Here is a 23,910-nt window from a genome sequence, read left to right on the forward strand (position 1 = left end):
AATCATTCAAAATATATTGGCTTAAACTCTGGGATATATATGAATACAAAACTCAAAAAGTAAATTTTGTATATACTGGAGAGAAGATATAGTAATGCAAAATATTGTATTACTTTTTTAACAAAAAACTCAATACAAATTACTCTATAATGGAAATACTAGCTAGCTAGAAATAAGCATCAGACTCATATAATGATACCACTTAATAAAACTAAGTCCTAAAAAACTTAACTATGCTAAGACTTTTTCTCATGTGCTCAAGTGAATATTCTAACAATAAATATATTAATTGAACATAAGCTTAAATTATATTTTCAACATACAACACCGTAATCTAAACTCCAGACTGCAGATTTTTAATGCCAAGCAAATCTCTCATTCTCTCAACTTCACAGTCACTACAACAAAAATCATTAAAATCCACCCCAAAAATCGGTGGAATTTAGATATAATCGACCGCATGCGGTGGCTTTAGTATAAAATCGACCGAAACAAGTTGGTGGCTTTTAAGCGGGTGGAATTTAAGTTTATCGGTGGAATTTAGTTAAAATCGACCGAGCTCTTCGGTCGCTTTTATCAAATTTTAAATTTCAAATTTTTAAATTCAAAATTTTGTGAAAATTTGAATCTCCCGCTCTCAAAATAAATTACACGCAAATCGGTCGATTTTAACATAAAATATTTTTTTTTAAAATGAATTAATTCAGTAGGTGTTCATGAATGGATAGGTGGGCTGAGTTAACTCATTTTGAGTTAAACACACATAGATTTCAAGTTACAGCAAATACAGATTTAATTCTACATTATATGTTGCTATGAAAGACAAATAAAACATCTGTAAACTTTAATTTCCAAGTTCAAATCAAGTTACAATTTGTATGTCAAAACAATCATGCCAATATGCATTAATTCACTAATAATAAAGAAAAGAAACATTACATAACTTAACAACTTTGAGACTCTTTTCACAGTATCAATACCCATAGCCACTTCAAACTGTTCAAGCTTCTTTTCAATAACAGTCATATGCTCATCACGGCTAGAAGCTTCTTCAGCTTGGTTTATTTTGTTTGTGCACTTAAGCTCTTACAAATCTTCAGGGATTTTCATCCATTTCCTATTTGCCGGCTTCATCCTGGAGCATTAAAATAGAGACATCAGGGTCATGTGAAGAATAGTAGTTTGCAGAATAAGTAAAAACTGAAAAGATACGAAGGTTATGACCGATAGATGCTGAGGAAATGGGGATAAAGAATGAAAAATGGACTTAGATGTGTGTGGATTCTACATTAGCAACGGACAAGCTAATCATGCTACTAACTTGCTTATTTCTGATTTTTTTTTTATAAATTTTAGTTACATTTGTCATCTTTCAATTCAAAATAAAAATATGTAAATTAAATCTGTTAAAATTACATACAAAAAACAATTTATTTTATGTGAAAAAACTTATGATAATTATTTTAAAGAAAATAATTATAAATTAAGTGAAAATTACATACTAAAAAGTAAAGTTATTTCTTATATATTTATGATAAAATAACCTTCATAAGTAATAAATTTATTGATTATATTATTAAATAAAATATCAAAAATATCTAAATATTGGTAAATTGAAGTATTTTAAAATTATTGTTAATATAAAAGCCAGCGATTTTGGTTATTTTGGTAATTTCCAATAATTTTAATTTTTGGAGGGAAATTTTCCCGCCTATTTGTACTGAATTCTATCAAATAAAAAGTACGATCAATATTAAATTCCACCGATCAAAAGCGACGGACTATAAATTCCACCGATTAAAAGCGACCGACATTAAATTCCACCGCCTGCGGTGGCTTTTATTTATTCGTAAAAAAAATTCTAATTGACCTTAAATTCCACTGAAATCGGTGGAATTTAAAGTCTGTGGCTTTTAGTTGGTGGAATTTAGTTATTTTTGTTGTAGTGAGTAGACAGTGGCTTTGGTTAGAATATCCGCACGCTGGTCTCCTAAACTAATATGTATGATTATAATTTTTCCATGTTCCATACAATATCGAATAAAGATATATTGAATATCGATATGCTCACTCCTCGAATGGAAAACATGATATTTGGTCAAGTCTATCACCTATTTATTGTCTATATTGATTACCACTGGATGATGCTTTTTATTTTTAATATAACCAAGTAAATTACTAAGCTACATGTTATGACACACAACACATGTAGCCGCCATAAACTGAGCTTCGCACAAACTCAAAGCTACACATTAACATTTCTGAGATACCCAAGTGATCAGACTATATTTCAAATAAAATGCCATTTCACCGAGGCTCTTTTAATCCTCGATATTATATGTTAAGTCACTATTCGAGTATCTTGAAAGTAAGTAATTCCGAGTCCCCCTTGCGTAGAACAAACCACAATCGACATTTTCCTTCATGTATCTTAAAACTCACTTTAGTGCATTCATGTGGAGAGTCGTGTGACGCTCTATGTACCTACTAACGACACTAACATGGAACGCTATGTCAAATTTGCGATGAACAAAATTCCCAAGACCTCCAATCAAGCTCTTAAAAATAATAAAATTTACCGCCTGCCCCTATATTTGCTTAGTTGAATATTCATTTCCACTGGATATTTGATAAAATTGCATTCACTAAGTATAGCCTTATCGAGAAGATTTTTTTAATTTATGTTGCTTGCTTTAACTCTATAAATATCTTTTATAGGTCCACTTAAAAACCTAAGTATGATAATATTCCTAGGTCATCCGTTTCAAATTTCTAGTTCATATGCCTCTTGAATTTGCTGATGTTACTAACATTGTTACCCGTAATCATCAGGTCATCAAAATAGACCTTCATAATCAGCATCTTCCTTGACATTTAGTATAAACCGTATGCTCATATCACTACAACAAAATAACCCAATTACGACGGCCAACTTACGACGGAAAAAAATGCGCGCCCTATTTACGACGGAAAAAAAGTAAAGCGTCGTAATTATTTACGACGAAGTCCAAAACCGTCGTAAGTTTAGTATTTTATTAATAAAATTATGCACGACACGATTAAACAAAAATAAAAATTATTTAAAATTGCGACGATTTAAACATTTCATCGTAAGTTAATTATTTTTTTTAAAATTTTAAATTGAAATTGAATAAAAAAATATTTTATCTAAATTTACGACGAAATATTTGCGACGGAAAAAATCGGATCGTCAAATTTACGACGGAAATTAAAATTCGGCGTAAGTTTTCAAAGAGGAAAATTTAAAATTTTTCCAAAAATTTTGGTGGGAAAATAAAAATCATTTGAAATTGCGACGATGTGAACATTTCGTCGTAAGTTAAATAATTTTATTAAAATTTTAACTTGAAATTAAATAAAAAAATATTTCATCTCAATTTACGACAGAATATTTGTGACGGAAAATATTGGAACATCCAATTTACGACGGAAATTAAAATTCATCGTAAGTTATCAAAGAGGGAAATTTAACTTTTTCCCCAAAATTTTGGCGGTAAATTTGACTTTTCTCAAATTTTTTGCAAATAATAATTTATGACAGATTCCGTCGTAAATTAGCACATGATTTTTGATAATTTCAATTTTTAAAAAATATTATTTCATGATCCAACCATATTAATGCCAACATTTATTTGTTTGGGTGACATTTCAAGAATTTCAGAAAAAATTAAATATTTTGATAAAATAATTTAATATGAAACATTGATTATATCACTAATATATATATATATATATATATATATATATATATATATATTGTCATCCATACGGTTGGATATATGATAAATATTTTTAAATTAATTGAAACACAAATTCAGAACTAAACACTAGTTAATCGTACTAATCGAACTAATACTTGACTATTAAAATGACAAACCAAATAAATTTATTTTGATATGAAATTTTGGTTATACCACTAATATATATCTATTTACATCCATACGGTTGGATCGTTGAAAAATAATAGTAAAATAATCGAAACATCAATTTAGGATTAAACACTAGTTAGTTGTTCTAGTCAAACTGACGTTTGACTGTTAAAATGGCAAACCAAATAAAATTATTTTGATATAAAATTTTGGTTATATCACTAATATATATATCTATTGACATCCAAATGGTTGGATCGTTGAAAAATATTTTTAAAATAATCGAAACACTAATTCAAGATTCAACACTAGTTAGTTGTATTAGTCAAACTCATGCTTGACTGTTAAATTGTCAAACCAAATAAAATTATTTTGATATGAAATTTTCGTTATATCACTAATATATATATCTATTGACATCCATACGGTTGGATCGTTGAAAAATATTTTTAAAAAAATCGAAACAATAATTCAAGATTCAACACTAGTTAGCTGTACTAGTCAAACTGATGCTTGACTGTTAAAATGTCAAACCAAATAAAATTATTTTGATATGAAATTTTGGGTACATCACTAATATATATATATCTATTGACATCCATACGGTTGGATTATTGAAAAATATTTTTAAAATAATCGTAACACTAATTCAGGATTCAACACTAGTTAACTGTACTAGTCGAACTGATGCTTGACTGTTAAAATGGCAAACCAAATAAAATTATTTTGATATAAAATTTTGGTTATATCACTAATATATTTATCTATTGACATCCATACGGTTGGATTATTGAAAAATATTTTTAAAATAATCGTAACACTAATTCAGGATTCAACACTAGTTAGTTGTACTAGTCAAACTGATGCTTGACTGTTAAAATGTCAAACCAAATAAAATTATTTTGATATGAAATTTTGGCTACATCACTAATATATATATCTATTGACATCCATACGGTTGGATTATTAAAAAATATTTTTAAAATAATCGTAACACTAATTCAGGATTCAACACTAGTTAGCTGTACTAGTCGAACTGATGCTTGACTGTTAAAATGGTAAACCAAATAAAATTATTTTGATATAAAATTTTGGTTATATCACTAATATATTTACCTATTGACATTCATACGGTTGGATTATTGAAAAATATTTTTAAAATAATCGTAACACTAATTGAGGATTCAACACTAGTTAGTTGTACTAGTCGAACTGATACTTGACTCTTAAAATGTCAAACCAAATAAAATTATTTTGATATGCAATTTTGGTTATATCACTAATATATTTATCTATTGACATCCATACGGTTCGATCGTTGAAAAATATTTTTAAAATAATCGAAACCTTAATTCAAGATTCAACACTAGTTAGCTGTACTAGTCAAACTGATACTTGACTGTTAAAAGGTCAAACCAAATAAAATTATTTTGATATGAAATTTTGGTTATATCAGTAATATATATATATATATATATATATATATATATATATTGACATCCATATGGTTGGATCGTTGAAAAATATTTTTAAAATAATCGTAACACAAATTCAAAAGTAAACACTAATTAGATGTATTAGTCAAAATCATGTGTGACTGTTAAAATGTCAAACCAAATAAAATTATTTTGATATGAAATTTTGGTTATATCACTAATATATATATCTATTGACATCCATACGGTTGGATTGTTGAGAAATATTTTTAAAATAATCGAAACACAAATTCAGAAGTAAACAGTAGTTAGTTGTACTAGTCAAACTCGAGTTTGACTGTTAAAATGACAAGCCAAATTAAAGCCAAATATATTTTTTTATATTTAAAATAATTATCAATATTTAATCTACTTAAATTTTAATAAAAAATTTATTGAAACATAAGTGAAAATTAAAGGGGCAAATGGACCTTTATTTCTGATTTTTCCAAAATAAAACACCCGCCTTTTGAGAAACAGGACAGTGTAATAATCTAATTGCTTCAGATCTGAATTTATTTTCATTTTCTCTTTCTTGCTTCTCTCTCTCCCCTTCACTCTTCCCCTCTCTTTCTCCCTCCCTCCTCTCCTGGTTATGCAAAATCTATACATACATAAATGTTTACTTTATTTCTAGCCTCCTTTGGTTGATTCGTATGCTTCTTTCACTGGGGCTTTAGTTATGGTTTCGTTTAGGGTTTAAATTCGACTTCAATTTGGGGTTTTAGTCCGTCTTCAAAACTAGGGCTTTGGGGCTTATTTTTGGATTCAAGGAAGCGTCTCTCTCTCTCTTCCTAGTATGCATATCTCTCTCCCCTCTCTCTATGCTCATATATCTCTCTCTCCCTCTCTCCTTCCCCCTCTCTTTCCCTCTCTTTGTATATATATTTGCGTGGATTTTGTAAATTGTACTGTAATTAGCTACTGATTTTCTTGTTGTGATTTATCTGGTAGATTTGTATTTATTTGTTTTTGTTTGTGTTGCTTAGAGAATACAAAATAATTTGAATTGTGAAGAACAGTCTTGTGGGAAAATATCAATAAATAACAAATCAGCTAATATAGTTCAATATTACCATTTCTTTGTTTAAGAAGGATTTTTTTTTCCAGATTGGCACTTGCATATCATATTCAATATTTTTGGTGTGTGTAATGCTGAGTTGTCTTCCGATATGCAGAACAAACCCCTGATTCGCAAAGTTGTTATGCTTTATGTACCTGGCCTTGACGCAGGTCTTTACTTGTCACAATCTAAGGTACTCCACAGTTTCAAAGAGTACTGTGGCGTTCCAAGAGCAGTGTCAGCTCTAAGGTTGGTGACGTTTATCTTTTCTAGCATAATATTGGATTCATGCATTGCATTTCTTGAAAGTTTATGCTTTTGGTTTTTTGTTTGTTGATAGCTGTGTAGCAGATGGAATACAAACTATAGATGCTCTTCTTACATGCAAGGTGAAAATAAAAAGGGATATTGCTGAGCCTATAAGCAAACCTGTTCAGAATCAGAAATCTGATCAAGGTATATATCAGCTATAAAGTTGTAGACTTGTAGTGCTTTCTGGGTTAAAAGAAGTAAAATAGTAAACTATCTTCGATGCAGGAACCTGTGATTCTGTTTTGATCTATCCTCTGGTGATCTCTTGAAAGATTTACCATTTCCCCTGCCATATTACACACTCACAGAGACCGAACTAGACCAAAATGGTTACTTTCGTAGTCAACCAGGTGACAATATATATAGAGTATACCATTTCCTTATTATGGCTAAATGGCAACAACATAGATATGCAGTATAGATAATATACTTTCACATTAGAATTATTGAGTTTGTCTTGAACAGAATGTATGCACTGAGCACTATGCCGCTTATAAATTGATTCTCTACGTGGATCCTACCTCAATAATTAAAATAGGCTCACAACTTAGCGACATACTGAGCATTAAATCAAGAGTTCTTTTCCATGAATTAAACTCAACACTGACTAGCATCTAGTCTTCCTATCTCACACAAGTGCTGTATTCACTGGCTGATGACAGTTTAGACGAATCAGGTCAAGGACGAATGCCTAACATTAGAAACAATATGTGTAATATTTCGATACTGAACTAGAGACTTATATCATGGCCAACTGGATATTAACATAATGTGCTGAATACTTTTATTAAGCCTGCCAGACAATGTACATCAATACCACGAGCTACTACACCTCTGTTCAGATGGTTTCTAACACTTTTTTCTTCTGTATTCTCTGCATTAATCCGGAAATTTTTTTCTACCTTCGAGCAAATCACATGTTATACACCGTTCAAAATCATATCATAATCAAACCAACTATAGATCAGTTTATTTTGGAAAGATTGTACCTGAAGGCCTCCTCCTGAATACAAACGCTTTTTCATCGTAAGTAGAATAGTTGGTACACTATTTCCCCTTTGACCATAAGAATACTGCATTGAGTTGGCAGAAACCCCAAAAACACTGACACTGAACCAGTAGACAATTAATTTGTTATATAATTCAGTGAACCAGAATGAATTAGATCCAAATAAATTGATGACATTCGATATATTAGCAATGTAAGAATGGCTACATAAAAAAACTTTGTTCTTCTAATAAATTAACTGTATAGTTCCAGATCGGATTTTCTTAGTCAGACTTGTTAGTTATTGATATTGCGGATTGAATTTTGATGGGATAATGACAGTGTCTCTATTGCATATGGTATAGCAGTATATGTGACTGTATAGTCCGTACATCTATTGATTAATAGGGTTGTAGTGAAGGATATGGTAAAAATGTATTACTTTTTATCTGTTCGTTTTGCTTGGTTTAGGTGGAAAGTTCTTAAAAAAACTTGTTCTATTGATTGGCAGGAAATCTGGTGAACCAAGCAAGAGGAAGTCATACTTGCCTGTTGATGAACAGTTCTTGATAACAAGAAATGGTAAATTTAATCTCAATATCCCTGGAATGTTTAGTTTCCTATAAGTTGTTTTTTTTCTTTTTTACTAAGTAGATAGTTTTTATTTTGTTATAGGAACTTATTATTTTATAATTGATTGTGATCATTAACTTGTATTATCTATTCTAGTTGTAGTATCTTTAGTTAATATATGTATATAATATTGCCCCATGTGTTGTGTTCAATATATACTGAGTGTACATGTAAAAGAAAATGATCTTACATTTTTCAATACATAATGACCAAGATGTCATAAATAACGATATTACTAAAATAAGCCAGATTAGACAGAGTTCATCCACCTAAAGATGCAATTGTCACAATGTGCGAACATGTTAGCAACTTGCTCCTGATCTTGTGTTCTCCAAAGCTACCCTAAGAAGGTATCTATCTAATAACCAAGTTGATAAACCTTCTAGTTAATCTCAACCTGAAAAGTCGTCAATTTTGCAGAGTGACTATATTTCTTCAAAAATTAAAGCTGTTTTGGAGATTCTTGCATCTCATTGCAAGTCAAACAGTCAAATTTCCCAGTTGCATGGTGTGGATTCTTCAAATTTAGATAAAATATTGGCTCTTCAGGTATTTTCCTAAATTTGTTTATGTATGAAGTTTCCTGTGCTAAATATATGTCCTGCTTTTTCAGTGAAGTAGTTGAGTCAATTAGTATATTCTCTTTGTACACTGCATGTCAATGATTTATTATAAGTTCACTTGCTCTAAATCAAATGTTTACAATAATGGTACCCTGCTTGTACCAACTTGGTGAGAACTGAAGTGCTTTCGAAATGTGTATTTAATTTCCAAATAGTCAGGTAAGAGGATAGTTTGACAGAAATATATAGTTAAATAGTTTAAGGTTTAATTTTACAGTAGTAAGCATTTAGGGTCCAAAGATATGTTTCTGTGTTTCTGTGGTTTTTAATTCTCTGCATATTGCAGTATTTGATAGATTGAGCCAATTATAAATGGTTCTCATACATGAACATGATTTCCATACTTATTTAGTCATGATACAAGATTTATTATTTTTTTTAACTTAACTTTATGGTTTTTTCTATATTTGTATAAACTGCAGTTTACGGAAGACAAATGACATATTTTTGTCACTACTGTGTTAGATTTGTGTCTAGCAATAGAATGTTGTCGTTTATTTTTTCTCGTGTTCTAAGTGTGTGTTCTTTCGGTGCACAGGTCAAAGGTCAATTGCCACTGATTTCAGGTTTCGATTGTATGACAAGTTCATCAGCTATATTTGAATTAAGACAACAGGGATATTATCCCTGGGCGCCTAATTTAAGAGCATGGCATTCATAATATAAGTTACTTCTAAGTTAGACGTAAAGAATGGAATTATGTAATGTGTTTGATTTAGAATTATTGATAAAACTTAATACAATGATAATTGTGTATTTTGTTTTAATAAATGTTGATTTTCTTTTGGCAATTTTAGAGTTTATTTTGAGTTTGCGATTGTATAAAATTTTGGCAGGTTTAGGTTTAGAATTTAAATTGGAAGCCGAAAATGGTTGGATACTCAAAAATTAGTATTTGGTTATTCTGGAAAAACAAATTTACGACGGTTGTTCTTCAAACATTCCGTCGTAATGTATATATTTTCATATTTAATTTTTTTTTTGAATTTTCATTTTCAAGCTTGTAGGCCCCACCTTCTAAAATACGAAGATTTTTCTGTCGGAAATTTCTAACTTACGACGCTTTTTTCTGTCGTAAATTATGTTTTATCTTATTAAAAGTGGGTCCCGTAAAGTAATATCCGACGCATTCTTCCGTCGTAAGTACGTAACTTACGACGTTATTGTTCGTCGTATTTTGGTATTTTACGACGATAAATTCCGTCGTAAGTTGATTTATTATTTTATTGAGTATGTGGGCCCCTACTTCCTAACTTGCGACGCAATTTAATCTTGTGACGAAAAAATGAACTTACTACTCGACCAAAAACGACGATTTTTTTCCGTCGTAAATGGCTCAATTACGACGATTTTAGTTCAAAAAAACCGTCATAAATGGCGAGATTTGTTGTAGTGTATGAACATTTTACAAGCCTCAGTTCTTCAAGATACTTAACTAGCTAGCATACCACGCCCATGGTGCTCATTGCAATCCGTATAGTGCTTTTACAATCCGATAAACGAGGTGTTCTTTTTTCTTTTTCACAAAACCTTCCAGCCAAGTCACCAAAATTATTTCTTGTAGTTCTTCATTAATAAATACTGATTTAATATCTAAGTGAAGAACCTTCCATTCATTTTTAGCAGCGAAGGCAAGTAACAGCTTCACTGTCTCCAATTGAGTAATCGGAGCAATGACTTCCTAGAAGTTAATTCTTTTTTTTGTATTTCACCCCTAGAAACAAGCCTCACTTTATATTTAACTATGTTTATATTAGTACTCGTTTCATTTTGTACACCCACTTTAAACCGATTGCCTTGTGTTTGGGTGGTACTTCCACTAATTTCCAGGTCTTATTCTTTTCAATCGCATCAATTTCGACCTTCATTGCCTCATCACATGCTCCGTTAGTAGTTGATGTACCATAGTTATCTGGTACCTCGACATCCATCATCAAGAGTTCATCCTTCAATTACACCACATCTAATTTGTAATAAACATCACTTAACAATCTGAATCTTTCGGTCTCGCTACTACTAGACTGAGTTGAATAAGCATTGTTGCTATCACCATCTGATACTGTCTCATTTTGAAAGACCAAGATAGTGTCACCACTTACGGTTGTAACTTTTATATTCTTTCATCGTATATCATCTTCCCTATCATATGTGTCTTAAGTTACATCATTCGTATGAATATCTTACACAACCAAACTCCCTTGAGTCCCAAGTCTATTTATCACGTCGCAATTTCCTGCAATCTGCAGCAAAATGTCCGAGAATGTTGCAATTAAAACACCTTACGTGGCTCCTGTCACGTGTGCCTCGATTATATTCTCGTCCTCGAAACCTTTATTCCGTTCTAACTCTATTTGATCGCCTGATCCACTCATCTCTAGTGAGCAATAACTTGATCTCCTCCTTCTCCTTCTTCAACCATTCCTCTTCAATGAGAAGCAACTGACTCCAAGTATTGTCGCCCTATCCTCGAAGCCTTTCCTCATGTGCTTTCATGGAACCGACAGCCTCCTCTATTATCATTGTATCCAGATCTCCAAACTATTCAATGGTGGACACAATCTGCAAGAACTTCGGGGGTACTGCTCTTAATATTTTCTTCACAACATAAGCTTCAGCTACTGCCTTCCAAGTGCACGAATGTTTGTCACCATGCCTGTGATCTTCAAACAGAAATCATCGAGAGAATCTAAGTCCTTCATGCTTAGTGACTCGAATTCAGCCTTGAGCGTTTTTATCTTTGCATTCTTCACATGTTCCGCACCCTGACACATTACTTTAATTGCCTCCCAAACTTCTTTTGTAGTTTCTTTCTCAGCCAGTAAAAGGAGAATATCTTCGGGAATACTTTGATAAATAGCTGCCATAGCGATTTTATCCATCTTGTCATCGATTGGTGTCTTTGGATCTTTAGGTACCACTGCATCCCAGAAGCCATGGGCCTGCATATATACCTTCATTTTCAGAGTCCATGTTGTATAATTACCTCTCATCAACATGGGGTAATTCAAACTAACCGCACTGTCTTTATTTTTCCCTGGTTCCATTGCCGACACTGCTTTTGGCATGTACATGGGCATCAACTGTTTGAACCAAGTTCTCCGATACCAGATTGTTGGTTATACTTGTTGTATTTGTTATGAAAACTGAGAGAAAACAAAAGATGTGCTATCAAATAGCGTAGTTTTTATTAGAACTGCAGAAGAGATATTTAAACTGAGTACACAGAAAAAGCAAGCTACAAACTAGGGAAAATAACTAAACTCCTAACAAGTCTCTACTACTGAACATTATTCTTGTAATCTCCTAAAAGCACGCAACTATCCTAAAAGCAAGCAACTACTTCACACCTGTAGACTGAGTCTAAACGCATGGAAACAAAATATAGCAAAATAAAATAAATACAAGTTTAGATTAAAAGAATCAACAAAATTCTCCCATAATCTAAACTTGTTCAGCCAGCTCTTTGACACCAAGAAGTCAGCGCATTTTTTCGAACTTGATCACTGGAAATGCTTTACTTAAGATATCAGCTCGTTGCTTGTCTGTACTAACGTGTTTGACAATGATTTCACCTTTCTTAACACATTCACGGATAAAATGATAACGATTGTCTATATGCTTACTACGTTCGTGAAATACCGGACTTTTCGCCAAGTCAATTGCAGATTTGTTGTCAATATATAATACCACTGGAACCGTGCTCTCTCCAGTAATCTGAGTAAGAAGTTTTCGCAACCAAATAGCTTGGCAAGCTACTGCAGTGGCGGCCATAAACTTAGCCTCGTAGAAGATAATGCAACACATCTTTATTTTTAAGAAACCCAGGTTATCAGACTTGCATTCAAGTAAAAAACCATTCCCCCTATACTTTTCTGATCTTCAATTTGGCCTGCTAAGTCACTATCTGAATATCCAGTCACCACATTATTCCCACTGTTCTTCGTGTAAACTAGACCAAAATTTATAGTACCCCTGAGGTAACGCAAAATCCTTTTAGCAGCATTAAGAAGTAATGATGTAGGCTTCTCCACGAACCTGCTTATTATTCCCACAGAGAACGTGATATCTGGTCTTGTATGAACCTGGTATCTTAACCCCCCAACTAAGCTCTTGAATTGAGTTGTGTCTATAGGCTGACCACCCTCGTCTCTGCCAATGCTTTCCTTGGGGTTCATAGGATATTTGACTGGATTGCAATCGCCTAGTCCGGCTTTCTCCAGTATTTTTTTAGCATACGCCATTTGTCTAATCTCAATGCACCCAACACTCTATTTTACCTCCATTCCCAAGTAGTATGAGAGCTTTCCAAGATCACTCATCTCAAATCTTCTATTCATTTGGTCCTTAAACTTGTTGATAACAGTAACACTTGTACCTGTTAAGAGTAAATCATCGACGTAAACTCCAATAATAAGAATTTCTCCTTCAGCTTTGTTGGTGTAGACAACATGCTCGTGAGGACATCTTTCGAACCCCAGTTCTTCAAGGCATTTATTTAACTTCTCGTACCAGGCTCGGGTGCCTGCCTTTAGCCATATAAAGCTTTTAGAAGCCTGTACACCAAGTTTTCCTTTCCAATCTCAAAAAACCCATCAGGCTCAGACACATAAACTTCTTCCTAAATATCACCGTTTAGAAAAGCCGTTTTGACATCAAGATGGTGAACTTCCCAGCTATGTTTGGCAGCGAGAGCACGGAGTAACCTTATAGTTTTAAAACGTGTGACAGGTGTGAAGATTTCTTCGTAGTCCACACCTTGTTTTTGGACGTACCCTTTGGCAACAATTCTTGCTTGATACTTCTGAATTTTCCCGTTTGCATCTCTCTTTATTTTATATATCCATTTCAAACCGATCTGCCCAGGTGGCAGTTCTGTAAGCTTCCAGGTTTCGTTATTCTCAACTATATCAATTTCCCTTTACATTGCATCCCTCCAGTTACGATCCTTCACAGCTTGTCCATAATTCATGGGTTCATCAACACCCATAAGCAGTAACTCATCATCTTCGAGTTCAACCACCTCAGTATTAGCATATATGTCACTGAGACTTCTGTAGTTTCTAGGCTCACTACTCGTTTCAGAATCTCTAACTGAAACGGAAGAACTCGTTGTATGCATAGGCTCAGTATTCATCGAATTAGAGTTTGTGTCACTATCAATCTCTGTATCATAAGAGACATTAGAGTCCTGTTCTGATGCATTCCCTCCTTCATCATAACACCGTGCTCAAAAAATAGTAAATATCTTCATTTGTTCTTTTGCAACTTCCTCATTTTCATCACAGTTCCAGTACTTTCTTTCTTCGAAAATAACATCTCTACTGATATGAACTGATTTGTTGATGGGATCATATAGCCTATAAGCCTTTGTTCCAGGCTCCTTCCCAAGATGAATGATTGGCTTGCTTCAATCTTCAAGTTTTTTTATGGAACCACTTGCCAATCTCATGTATGCTAGGCATCCAAAGACACGTATATGACTAATAGTTGGTTTTTTCTCAAACCAAGCTATAAATGGAGTCATTCCAGAAACAGCACGTGTGGGTAGATGATTTAATATGTAAATCGTATGTCGAACAGCTTCACCCCAAAAAGTACTTGGCAGGTGCATTTGTTTCAACATACTTCGAGCCATCTCGATCATGGTTCTATTTCTCCATTCCACAACACCATTTTGTTGTGGCGAGTAAGGCGCTGTGAAATGCCTCTTAATGCCAACTTCGTTGTAGAAGTCTGTGAATTTTTTTGAGCAAAACTCGACACCATGATCCGTCCTGAAAGTTCTAATTCATTTTTCTGGACCATCCTCGATTTGAGCTCTGAAGTTCTTAAATGTTTGAAGTGCTTCATCCTTGCTTTTCAAGAGATATGCCCACATGACCCTGCTATAATCATCAACCAAAAGGAATATGTATTTGTTACCTGCTTTTGTGGGTGGTGACAAAGGATTACACAAATCTCCATGAACCAATTCTAGAGATTTCTTTGCAGCAAAAAGAGATTTAGATGGAAAGCTTTTCCTGATCTGCTTTGTCATAATGCAATTTGTGCATACATCTTTCGGGTGAGACAACTTTGGCAAACCATGCGCCATTTTATTTGAATCCATTAGCATCATCGCCCTAAAGTTGACATGACCCAATCGGGAATGCCACAGCCAAGAATCTTCATCCGTCTTAGACAACAGACACCGTGGTTCACAGGTTTCAGGAATAATTTTATACAACCTATTCATAGACCTCTTGACTTTTATAAGAAGATTTCCGCAATTATCACGTACCCACATATAGTCATAACTAATTTTGATTTAATTTCCTTCTTTCGACAACTAGCCAATGCTAATTATATTGCTACAGAGTGAGGGACTATAATATACCTCTTTTAAGACTCATTGTTCTCCCATTTTGCACTTGATTCCTATAGAGCCTCACCCTTTTATGTGGACCAATGATCCGTCTCCAAACTTCACTTGCCCTGTTATTCGTTCATCCAAATCCCTGAATTTTTTTCGTTCCCCAGTCATATGGTTGTTGGCCCCGTTATCCAAATACCATAGGTTTGATTCTATTCTTTTTCCTTCTCCATCTTGAACTAGTTTAAGTGTCACCTTCTCTTTGTTCAATAACATCATATTCTCTCCTTTGCCTTCACATTCTGTTAAAAGCAATGCTGGTTCATCTGGAATTTCAACAATGTTAGCCTCCTCCTTACTTTCTTTATCACGTCGCGATTTCCTGCAATCTGCAGCAAAATGTCCGAGAATGTTGCAATTGAAACACCTTACGTGGCTCCTGTCACGTGTGCCTCGATTATATTCTCGTCCTCGAAACCTTTGTTCCGTTCTAACTCTATTTGATCGCCTGATCCACTCATCTCTAGTGAGCAATAACTTGATCTCCTCCTTCTCCTTCTTCACCCATTCCTCTTCAATGAGAAGCAACTGACTCCAAGTATTGTCGCCCTGTCCTCAAAGCCTTTCCTCATGTGCTTTCAAGGAACCGACAGCCTCCTCTATTGTCATTGTATCCAGATCTCCAAACTATTCAATGGTGGACACAATCTGCAAGAACTTCGGGGGTACTGCTCTTAATATTTTCTTCACGACATAAGCTTCAGCTACTGCCTTCCAAGTGCATGAATGTTTGTCACCATGCCTGTGATCTTCAAACAGAAATCATCGAGAGAATCTAAGTCCTTCATACTTAGTGACTCGAATTCAGCCTTGAGCGTTTTTATCTTTGCATTCTTCACATGTTCCGCACCCTGACACATTACTTTAATTGCCTCCCAAACTTCTTTTGTAGTTTCTTTCTCAGCCAGTGAATGGAGAATATCTTCGGGAATACTTTGATAAATAGCTGCCATAGCGATTTTATCCATCTTGTCATCGATTGGTGTCTTTGGATCTTTAGGTACCACTGCATCCCAGAAGCCATGGGCCTGCATATATACCTTCATTTTCAGAGCCCATGCTGTATAATTACCTCTCATCAACATGGGGTAATTCAAACTAACCGCACTGTCTTTATTTTTCCCTGGTTCCATTGTCGACACTGCTTTTGGCATGTACTTGGGCATCAACTGTTTGAACCAAGTGCTCCGATACCAGATTGTTGGTTATACTTGTTGTGTTTGTTATGAAAACTGAGAGAAAACAAAAGATGTGCTATCAAATAGCGTAGTTTTTATTAGAACTGCAGAAGAGATATTTAAACTGAGTACACAGAAAAAGCAAGCTACAAACTAGGGAAAATAACTAAACTCCTAACAAGTCTCTACTACTGAACATTATTCTTGTAATCTCCTAAAAGCACACAACTATCCTAAAAGCAAGCAACTACTTCACACCTGTAGACTGAGTCTAAATGCATGGAAACAAAATATAGCAAAATAAAATAAATACAAGTTTAGATTAAAAGAACCAACAAAGATGAGAAAGAGAGAAACTATGATATGTTTCAGATAGTACATGTACAGAAGTAGAAATATAAAATGTGTTATTAGAAATAGAAACTCTTAACTTGTCATCAAAGGCAAAAATTGCTGCTATTAAATAAACCTAGCAAGGTACAATTACTAAACCAAGTAAACTATCATCGGAGCACAATAACTGAATCACTTATAATTATCTATCATCGGTAGTAACTGACAATAAAAAAAAGGTAAGAAAACTAGATATCTAGATGGCTTGGTCACTGTTTGTGAAAACATGATACACATCATGATACATGTCAATTCCCATATGCTCTCCCACTTAAAAGTATATAAGCCACAATAGAATGCATTAAAACCAGTCGTATTTAGTTAAATACCACCGCTGATGGTCGTATTTAGTTCAATACGACCGGTTTTGGAGCGGTTGTATTTAGCAGTTTTTCTTGTAGTGGAGGTTAAGTGTGGTTGTGAAATGGACAACAAATTCCTTACACGGCACAAAGAAACATTTGGCGTAAACATCAACACGGGTAAAGGTAATAGCAGATACATAACATAAACATGTCAGTTCTCGTATGCTTTCCAAACATAAGCTGTAGTTACTTAAATAGAAAATAATTAGAAAATTTGTAATGAGGGGCTTATGCTTACATTGGATGTATGGTTGCAACGAAAGGATATACAGGATTAAATGGAGATTCACCGACATAAAGAATTGACCCACCGTTAATACTGTTCTATCTGAGCTCAGATAGCAGCACCTCAACTTTCTTTGGAGATTATACAGAACAACTTTGCCAGAGATATTTACAACAAGAGCTACAATTTGGGCGCGCCATCTTACTACAAAAAACATGAAATCATCGTAAGTGTTTATGACATGAAATTTTTGGTTTGCGCTACAGTTGTATGCAGGATTATGTGTGATAAGACGGATTAATGAATTAATTCAGGAGCCAAAAATGGCTAGAAACCTGGAAAAAAGCATATCGCTGATTTTAATATTTTTGGGTTATTCATAATTCTGTGTTATTTACGACGGTTGTTCATAATATATTCCGTCGTAATGTAGTAATTTTCTATATTTAATTTGACAACCAACAGGATCCCATATACTAAAATACGACGTTTTTGTGTCTGAAGTTAACAACATACGATGTTTGTTTCGCTCGTAAGTTTATTTGTTATTAAATTGCTAAAGTGGATCTCGGTGCTTTTACTTATGATGAAATGCAAATTTGTGATGAAAATTTGAACATACTACTCGAACAAGAACAAAAGCAAGGGAAAATTTTCATCGTAATTGGTTCAATTTGACAATTTCAATAAAAAAAGACCATCATAGATGCCCCGATTTGTTGTAATGAACATTAATAAATAATAATCTCACTAGGTGATATATCAAGATAAAAATTACATTAAAAAACTATATAATGTGTCTAGGTACACACACGGAAGTAATACATAAAATATAGAAAATCTAAAATCGACTAGACACGGTGTCTTCCCAAATTTTCAGCAAGTAGTTCTATTATGTAAATTAAAATGCAGATCATACAATATTCCTGTTACATTTCATTGCTTACATTCCTTAAAAATTAAACATAGTAGAAACAACGTCGAGAGTGCTGATGTCAACTTATTCCCCCAAATTATTCCCTGTGAAATGCAGAAAAACATTTTGTAGTCAATAATATAATTTTAATTTTTCAGAAAAAAATATACATGAATTTGAAAACAAGAAACTCAGATTTGTAAAGGTAATAGCATATACATAACATAAACATGTCAGTTCCCATATGCTTTCCCAACATAAGCTATAGTAAATTAAATAGAAAATAATTAGAAAATTTGTAATGAGGGGCTTATGCTTATATTGGATGTAGGGTTCCAACGAAAGGATATGCAGGAATAAATGGAGGTTCACCAAGATAAAGAATTGCCCCACCGTTAATACTGTTCCATCTGAGCTCAGAAAGGAGCACCTCAACTTTCTTACTTTGGAGATTATACAGAACAACTTTGCCAGAGATATTTACAAGAAGAGCTGTGTCTTCTTCCCCTTCTCCTCTCAGAACGCTTAATATTGAATGGATGGAGTGACATTTCTGCAGATTTCTCCCATTCCCAAAATCATGTGGTAATGAAGAAATGAGATGATTAATATGTACCCGGTGCTTTATAACCCACTTCATAGTAACCTCATCCAACTCATACACATTTAAATATTTTTGTGCGCAATCTACGACACAAACAATGTACAAGTGCCCATTAGATTAAAAAATGCATGCCCTGTCTTGATTTTTGATTTCAAAATATTTAACTTTGATTTTTCTTCATACTTGGAATAAAAAAATTATAAAAGAACACTTCAGTAACACATACATATGATGCTTATAAAGAAAATAATTACCTGGTAGAGAAGAAGGGGGTCGCCTGGGAGGAGTTAGAAAAGATGAAGTGGTTTGTTTGGGAATGTACTTCATGACATGTATATATGTACTTTAATGAATTTATTAACCTCTAATGACTTTATGTTCAAACAAGCAGAACTTGTAGGTTCTGCTATATGATTCTAGCTTAGATTTATACGATTTATATTCTGAAAATGAATAAAATGGCAGACTGTTGTGTTATGATCGGATGAAACAAACAGAGGGAATATGAATATCTTCTAGCTTGAGAGATCGAATAATTAACAAGGTAGTTGTCCGTAGGTCGGATCAAGAAATTACAAGGTGATGAGGTTGGAGCCTACAAATAATGAATTAAAAGTAAAAATTTGTCTTCACCTATACTTGGAAATTAAGACAAGGGCTACTGAAGTTCCACTTAAAAGTCTAAGAAAAATAAGTTTTTTATAGTTGTAATAAAATAACAAAGTAGCTAAAATAATACTTTTTTAGTACAAAGAATTAATAGAGGGAGTGGATAAGAAAAGTTGGAGTTATTGAAAGGTGACTTTCCTCTCATCATCCATTTACTACATAAGTACATATAGAACTTTTAGACTAAAAGTTTTGGCTCTTCTTTGAGAAATGATAGTTAACATGTGAATAGAGTTTTCTTAGCCTATGGAAGCTAATAATTATGAGCATCGGCATCGGGTAGTGGTTTATTATGTTCATTACAAATTATATTAATTTGTTATGTTTATTGTCTAGTGTCGTGCTCTACTTTGTTCTGTGTTTTGTTTCGTTTCATCATTTTAATCAATCAGTGTCATGCTTTGCTTTGCCGATAATTATACCTAGTAATACATATATATATTACTAATTGTACGTTGCTTGTTTTTTATATATTTGATATGAAAATTAGGTAGGAAATAGGTTATCCTACAAATATGGAGAAATACTGGATTTCAAAAGAGAGGGATTCATCGGAATATGAAGTCGGGGTTGAAAAGTGTTTGATTTACGCTGAAGAAAATTATAAAAATCCTAAAAAAATACCTTGCCCCTACTATAAATGTGTTAATTTCAAGAAATTTTTGGTTAAAGTAATAAGGGGTCATCTCTACGAGAATAGTTTCAATCTTGGGTATATTGATTGGATTTGGCACAGATCCAAGACTGGTAGGTTATCTATTGGTAGCACACTGCCTCTTCATAAAGAGGAGCAGAATGCAGATGCATTTAAATCAGCCTTCGAAGCTGTATCAAAAGTGGCTGCTGCATCGGAAGCAGCGGCTGCTGGTGCTTCACGAGCTGCTATGGTTTGTGAAGCAGCATATCATAATCCAGGGGGTAAATCAGGGGGTGATGACAAATATAAAGACTCACGTGATTTTAAGAGGTTTGTGATCGATGCTCAACAACCTATATTTGAGTGTAGCGACTGCACAAAATTAGATTCGGTGTTAAAATTACATAACTGAAAAGCGAGATTTGGTGTTAGTGATGTGCATTTAGCGATCTTTTCTATACAGTTGGCACATTCCTACCTCGGGATAATGCATTACGTGTTAACGTATATGAAGCAAAGAAAACTCTTTCGAATTTAAGCCTCGAGTATACAAAATTCCACGCGTGTCCCAATGACTGTGTTCCATACTGGGGTGTAAATGAGACTGCTTTAGAGTGTCCAAAGTGCAAGCTATCTCACTGGAAGGTGGGTAAGGATAGTAGAGATTTAAACGGATGTTTAAATCTTCTTCGATAGCTGAGTTGTTGACATGGCATTCCAACCAAATAATTTATGAAGGCCAGATACACCACCCAGCCGACTCTCCTTTTTGGCGGAATATCGATTACAGGTGGCCTCCCTTCGGAAGTGAGCCAAGAAATCTTTGACTAGCTTTTTCGGCTGATGGTATTAACCCAAATAACAATGGGATGACCAACTCGGTATTCTTGTTAGTCGTTAGTATTGGTAATATATAATCTTCCTTCGTGGTTATGTATGAAGAAGAAATTTATGATGTTAACTATATTGGTCTCCGGTCCACATGAACCAGGTAACAACCTTGATGTGTTCTTACAACCGTTAGTTGATGACTTGAAAAAGCTTTGGGAAGAAGGAGAACCGAATGTATATAATGCCTTCACAAAATCATTTTTCACTTTTAGGGTGATTTTTTTATGGACGATTAATGATTTCCCGGCATATGGTAATTTGTCTGGCTCTGTCAACAAGGGTTATTTGGGTTGTCCAGTCTATGGTGATCATACCTTTTCTAACTATTTACCTTATAATAGGAAAATATGTTACCAAGGTCATCGTCGGTATTTGCCTAGGCATCATTCTTACAAGAGGAAAAAGTCAGCCTTTAATGGTCAACAAAAGTTTGGAAAGCCAAGGCAACCCTTTCTGGACAAGAGGTGTTAGCACAACAAGAAAACATTAAATTTTCTTATGGAAAGGAAGTAAAGAAGTCGAAGAAGATGGACTGTGCTTGGAAGAAAACATTAAATTTTTTTGAGTTGGAATACTGGAAATTCCATCACGTTCGTCACTTCCTCAATATTATGCATATTGAGAAAAATGTGTGCGATTGTCTAAGTGGGACGTTACTGAATTTAAAGTTCCAGTCTAAAGATAGTGAGGCATCTCAGTTTGATATAATGGACATGGGGGTTAGAACTGATTTAGCTTCAGAAGTAGGAGAAAAAAGAACTTATCTACCTCCTTCCAGTTTTACTCTAACAAAAGCTGAAAAAAGAAAAGTGTTGAAATCCCTCTCATCAATGAAGTTGCCATATAGGCATTCGTCAAACATCAGAAATTATGTATTCATGGAGGATTTAAAGATATTTGGGATGAAGTCTCATGACTGCCATGTACTCTTTCAACAATTACTCTCGGTCGCAATTTGTTTTGTACATCCGAAGAATGTTAGAGTTAGCATAATAAGACTCTGCTTCTTTTTCAACACTTTGTGCAACAAGATTGTTGACATATCAAAACTTGATAAATTGCAACCAGGTGTGGTATTAACCTTATGTGAGCTCGAAAAAATATTTATGCCTTCTTTTTTTCATATAATGATACATCTAATAGTGCACCTGGTCAGGGAATTGCGTTTATGCGGACCAGTTTTCTAAAGATGAATGTATCCAATTGAGCATTTTAATAAAATGTTAAAAAGTTACGTACGGAACTGTTATTTTCCAGAAGGTTATTTTCCAAAGGACCAAGGCGGTCCATTATCAGCCGCAACTGTAAAATCTGTTGAAGAGCAAGAACGAGATGAGACACATTTACACGTCCTCTTAAACAACAGTGAAGTGTTTCCATATATTAAGTAAGTCACTTTTCTTTTCCTTTTCTTGATTAATTTTGTAATAAGCATTATTTTAGTTTATAACCAAAAAATTTATGAATTTTTAAAGGATGCATATGGAGTTGCTTGAAAAAATTTATGAAAGAAAAAAAAGACTATTCAGTGGATGATTGGGGAGCATAACAGGCTATTTGCTGATTGGTTTGAGAATAAAGTTATGACTAAATTGAATAAGAAAGTCGAAGGTATTTCTGAAAAGATAAGTGGCTAGCAGGAAAACCATCATTACTGTTTTGACTTTTGATGGCTAACTAGTTGACGAGATCCGATACTTCGCAAAGGAGCGAGATGATGCCGGGGTTGTTCAAAATAGTGGAGTCTCTTTAGTTGCTCAGACTGTCCAAGTTTCTAGTGCTAAGAGAGTGATATGATATTTTATGGGAGGATTGAAGAAATATGAGATTTGGATTACCACTCATTTAAAGTCCTGTTGTTCTTGTGCAAATGGGAAGAATGTGACAGAGGCGTCAAGACTAATGAACTTGGATTCACAATTGTAGACCTTAGTCAACAAGGCCATAAGAATGACAAATATGTGTCTGTTGATCAAGTGAAATAAGTTTTCTATGTCGAAGATCCTGTTGATTCTAATTGGTCAGTCGTATTGACCTCAACAACCAGAGACTATCACGAGATATACAACGATGATGATCTTGGAGACACAATTCTAAAAGCCCTCCATTCTGCTCTAACATCCCTATAGTTGATTCTAGTATTGATGACGATGAAGAGTCTAATGTTGGCAATAAAAGCAATGATGGCGAGGGAATGTGGATGAAGAAGCGATCCAAGGCTTAAAAATCATATTCACTTGATTTACAGTTTTGTTTAAAAATAGGCTTCTCAAATTTATATAATTTTAAGTGTTGTATTATAGAATTATGGATGTTATCGAAAAATATGGAGTATATTTATCAACTTTTTATTGTAGAAATATATGATATAATTACTTGTAGTTTTTTTTTGCCAAGTGGTTTTTAAGTAGTTTTACAATAATAAATATAATTTTTTGTGATTATCTGATATAATTATTGATGTTGACTTAAGATTATCGATAAGTTTTTTTGATTTTTGATTATAGATTGTTAAGTATTTTTATGGGAATAAATATAAAACTGAATCTTTTTGTGTGCCTATAGTATTGTCGTGTTTTTCATTGTTTATAGCATTATTCAATTTATATTGATGGTTTATATTTTGTGTATTCAT

General features: G+C 33.6%; 1 protein-coding gene and 1 long non-coding RNA gene across 2 annotated transcripts; both read right to left on the reverse strand.

Moving 5' to 3' along the window:
- Positions 1–821: 821 nt before the first annotated feature.
- LOC141723667 (uncharacterized) lies at positions 822–1,280 on the reverse strand. The gene is made up of 2 exons (XR_012576337.1): positions 1,225–1,280; positions 822–1,135 (listed from the first exon to the last, which is right to left on the reverse strand). It is a non-coding gene; the product is annotated as an uncharacterized LOC141723667 (long non-coding RNA).
- Positions 1,281–15,411: 14,131 nt separating this feature from the next.
- Positions 15,412–16,529, reverse strand: LOC141661248 (uncharacterized). Its single transcript, XM_074468233.1, has 2 exons — positions 16,134–16,529; positions 15,412–15,945 (listed from the first exon to the last, which is right to left on the reverse strand). The coding sequence occupies exons 1-2, from the start codon at positions 16,527–16,529 to the stop codon at positions 15,412–15,414; spliced, it is 930 nt and encodes a 309-aa protein (XP_074324334.1).
- Between the last annotated feature and the right edge of the window lie 7,381 nt (positions 16,530–23,910).

The sequence above is a fragment of the Apium graveolens genome, chromosome 5 (assembly GCF_009905375.1).
Source record: "Apium graveolens cultivar Ventura chromosome 5, ASM990537v1, whole genome shotgun sequence".
Taxonomy (NCBI): Eukaryota; Viridiplantae; Streptophyta; class Magnoliopsida; order Apiales; family Apiaceae; genus Apium; species Apium graveolens.

What these genes read in the sequence shown, in the direction of transcription:
- LOC141661248 (XM_074468233.1), bottom strand. Translation starts at nt 16,529, where the DNA reads ATGGAACCAGGGAAAAATAAAGACAGTGCGGTTAGTTTGAATTACCCC. An exon ending in GTTTGAAGATCACAGGCATG is followed by an intron (nt 15,946 to 16,133) that starts GTGACAAACATT and finishes CTTTGAGGACAG; the next exon opens with GGCGACAATACTTGGAGTCA.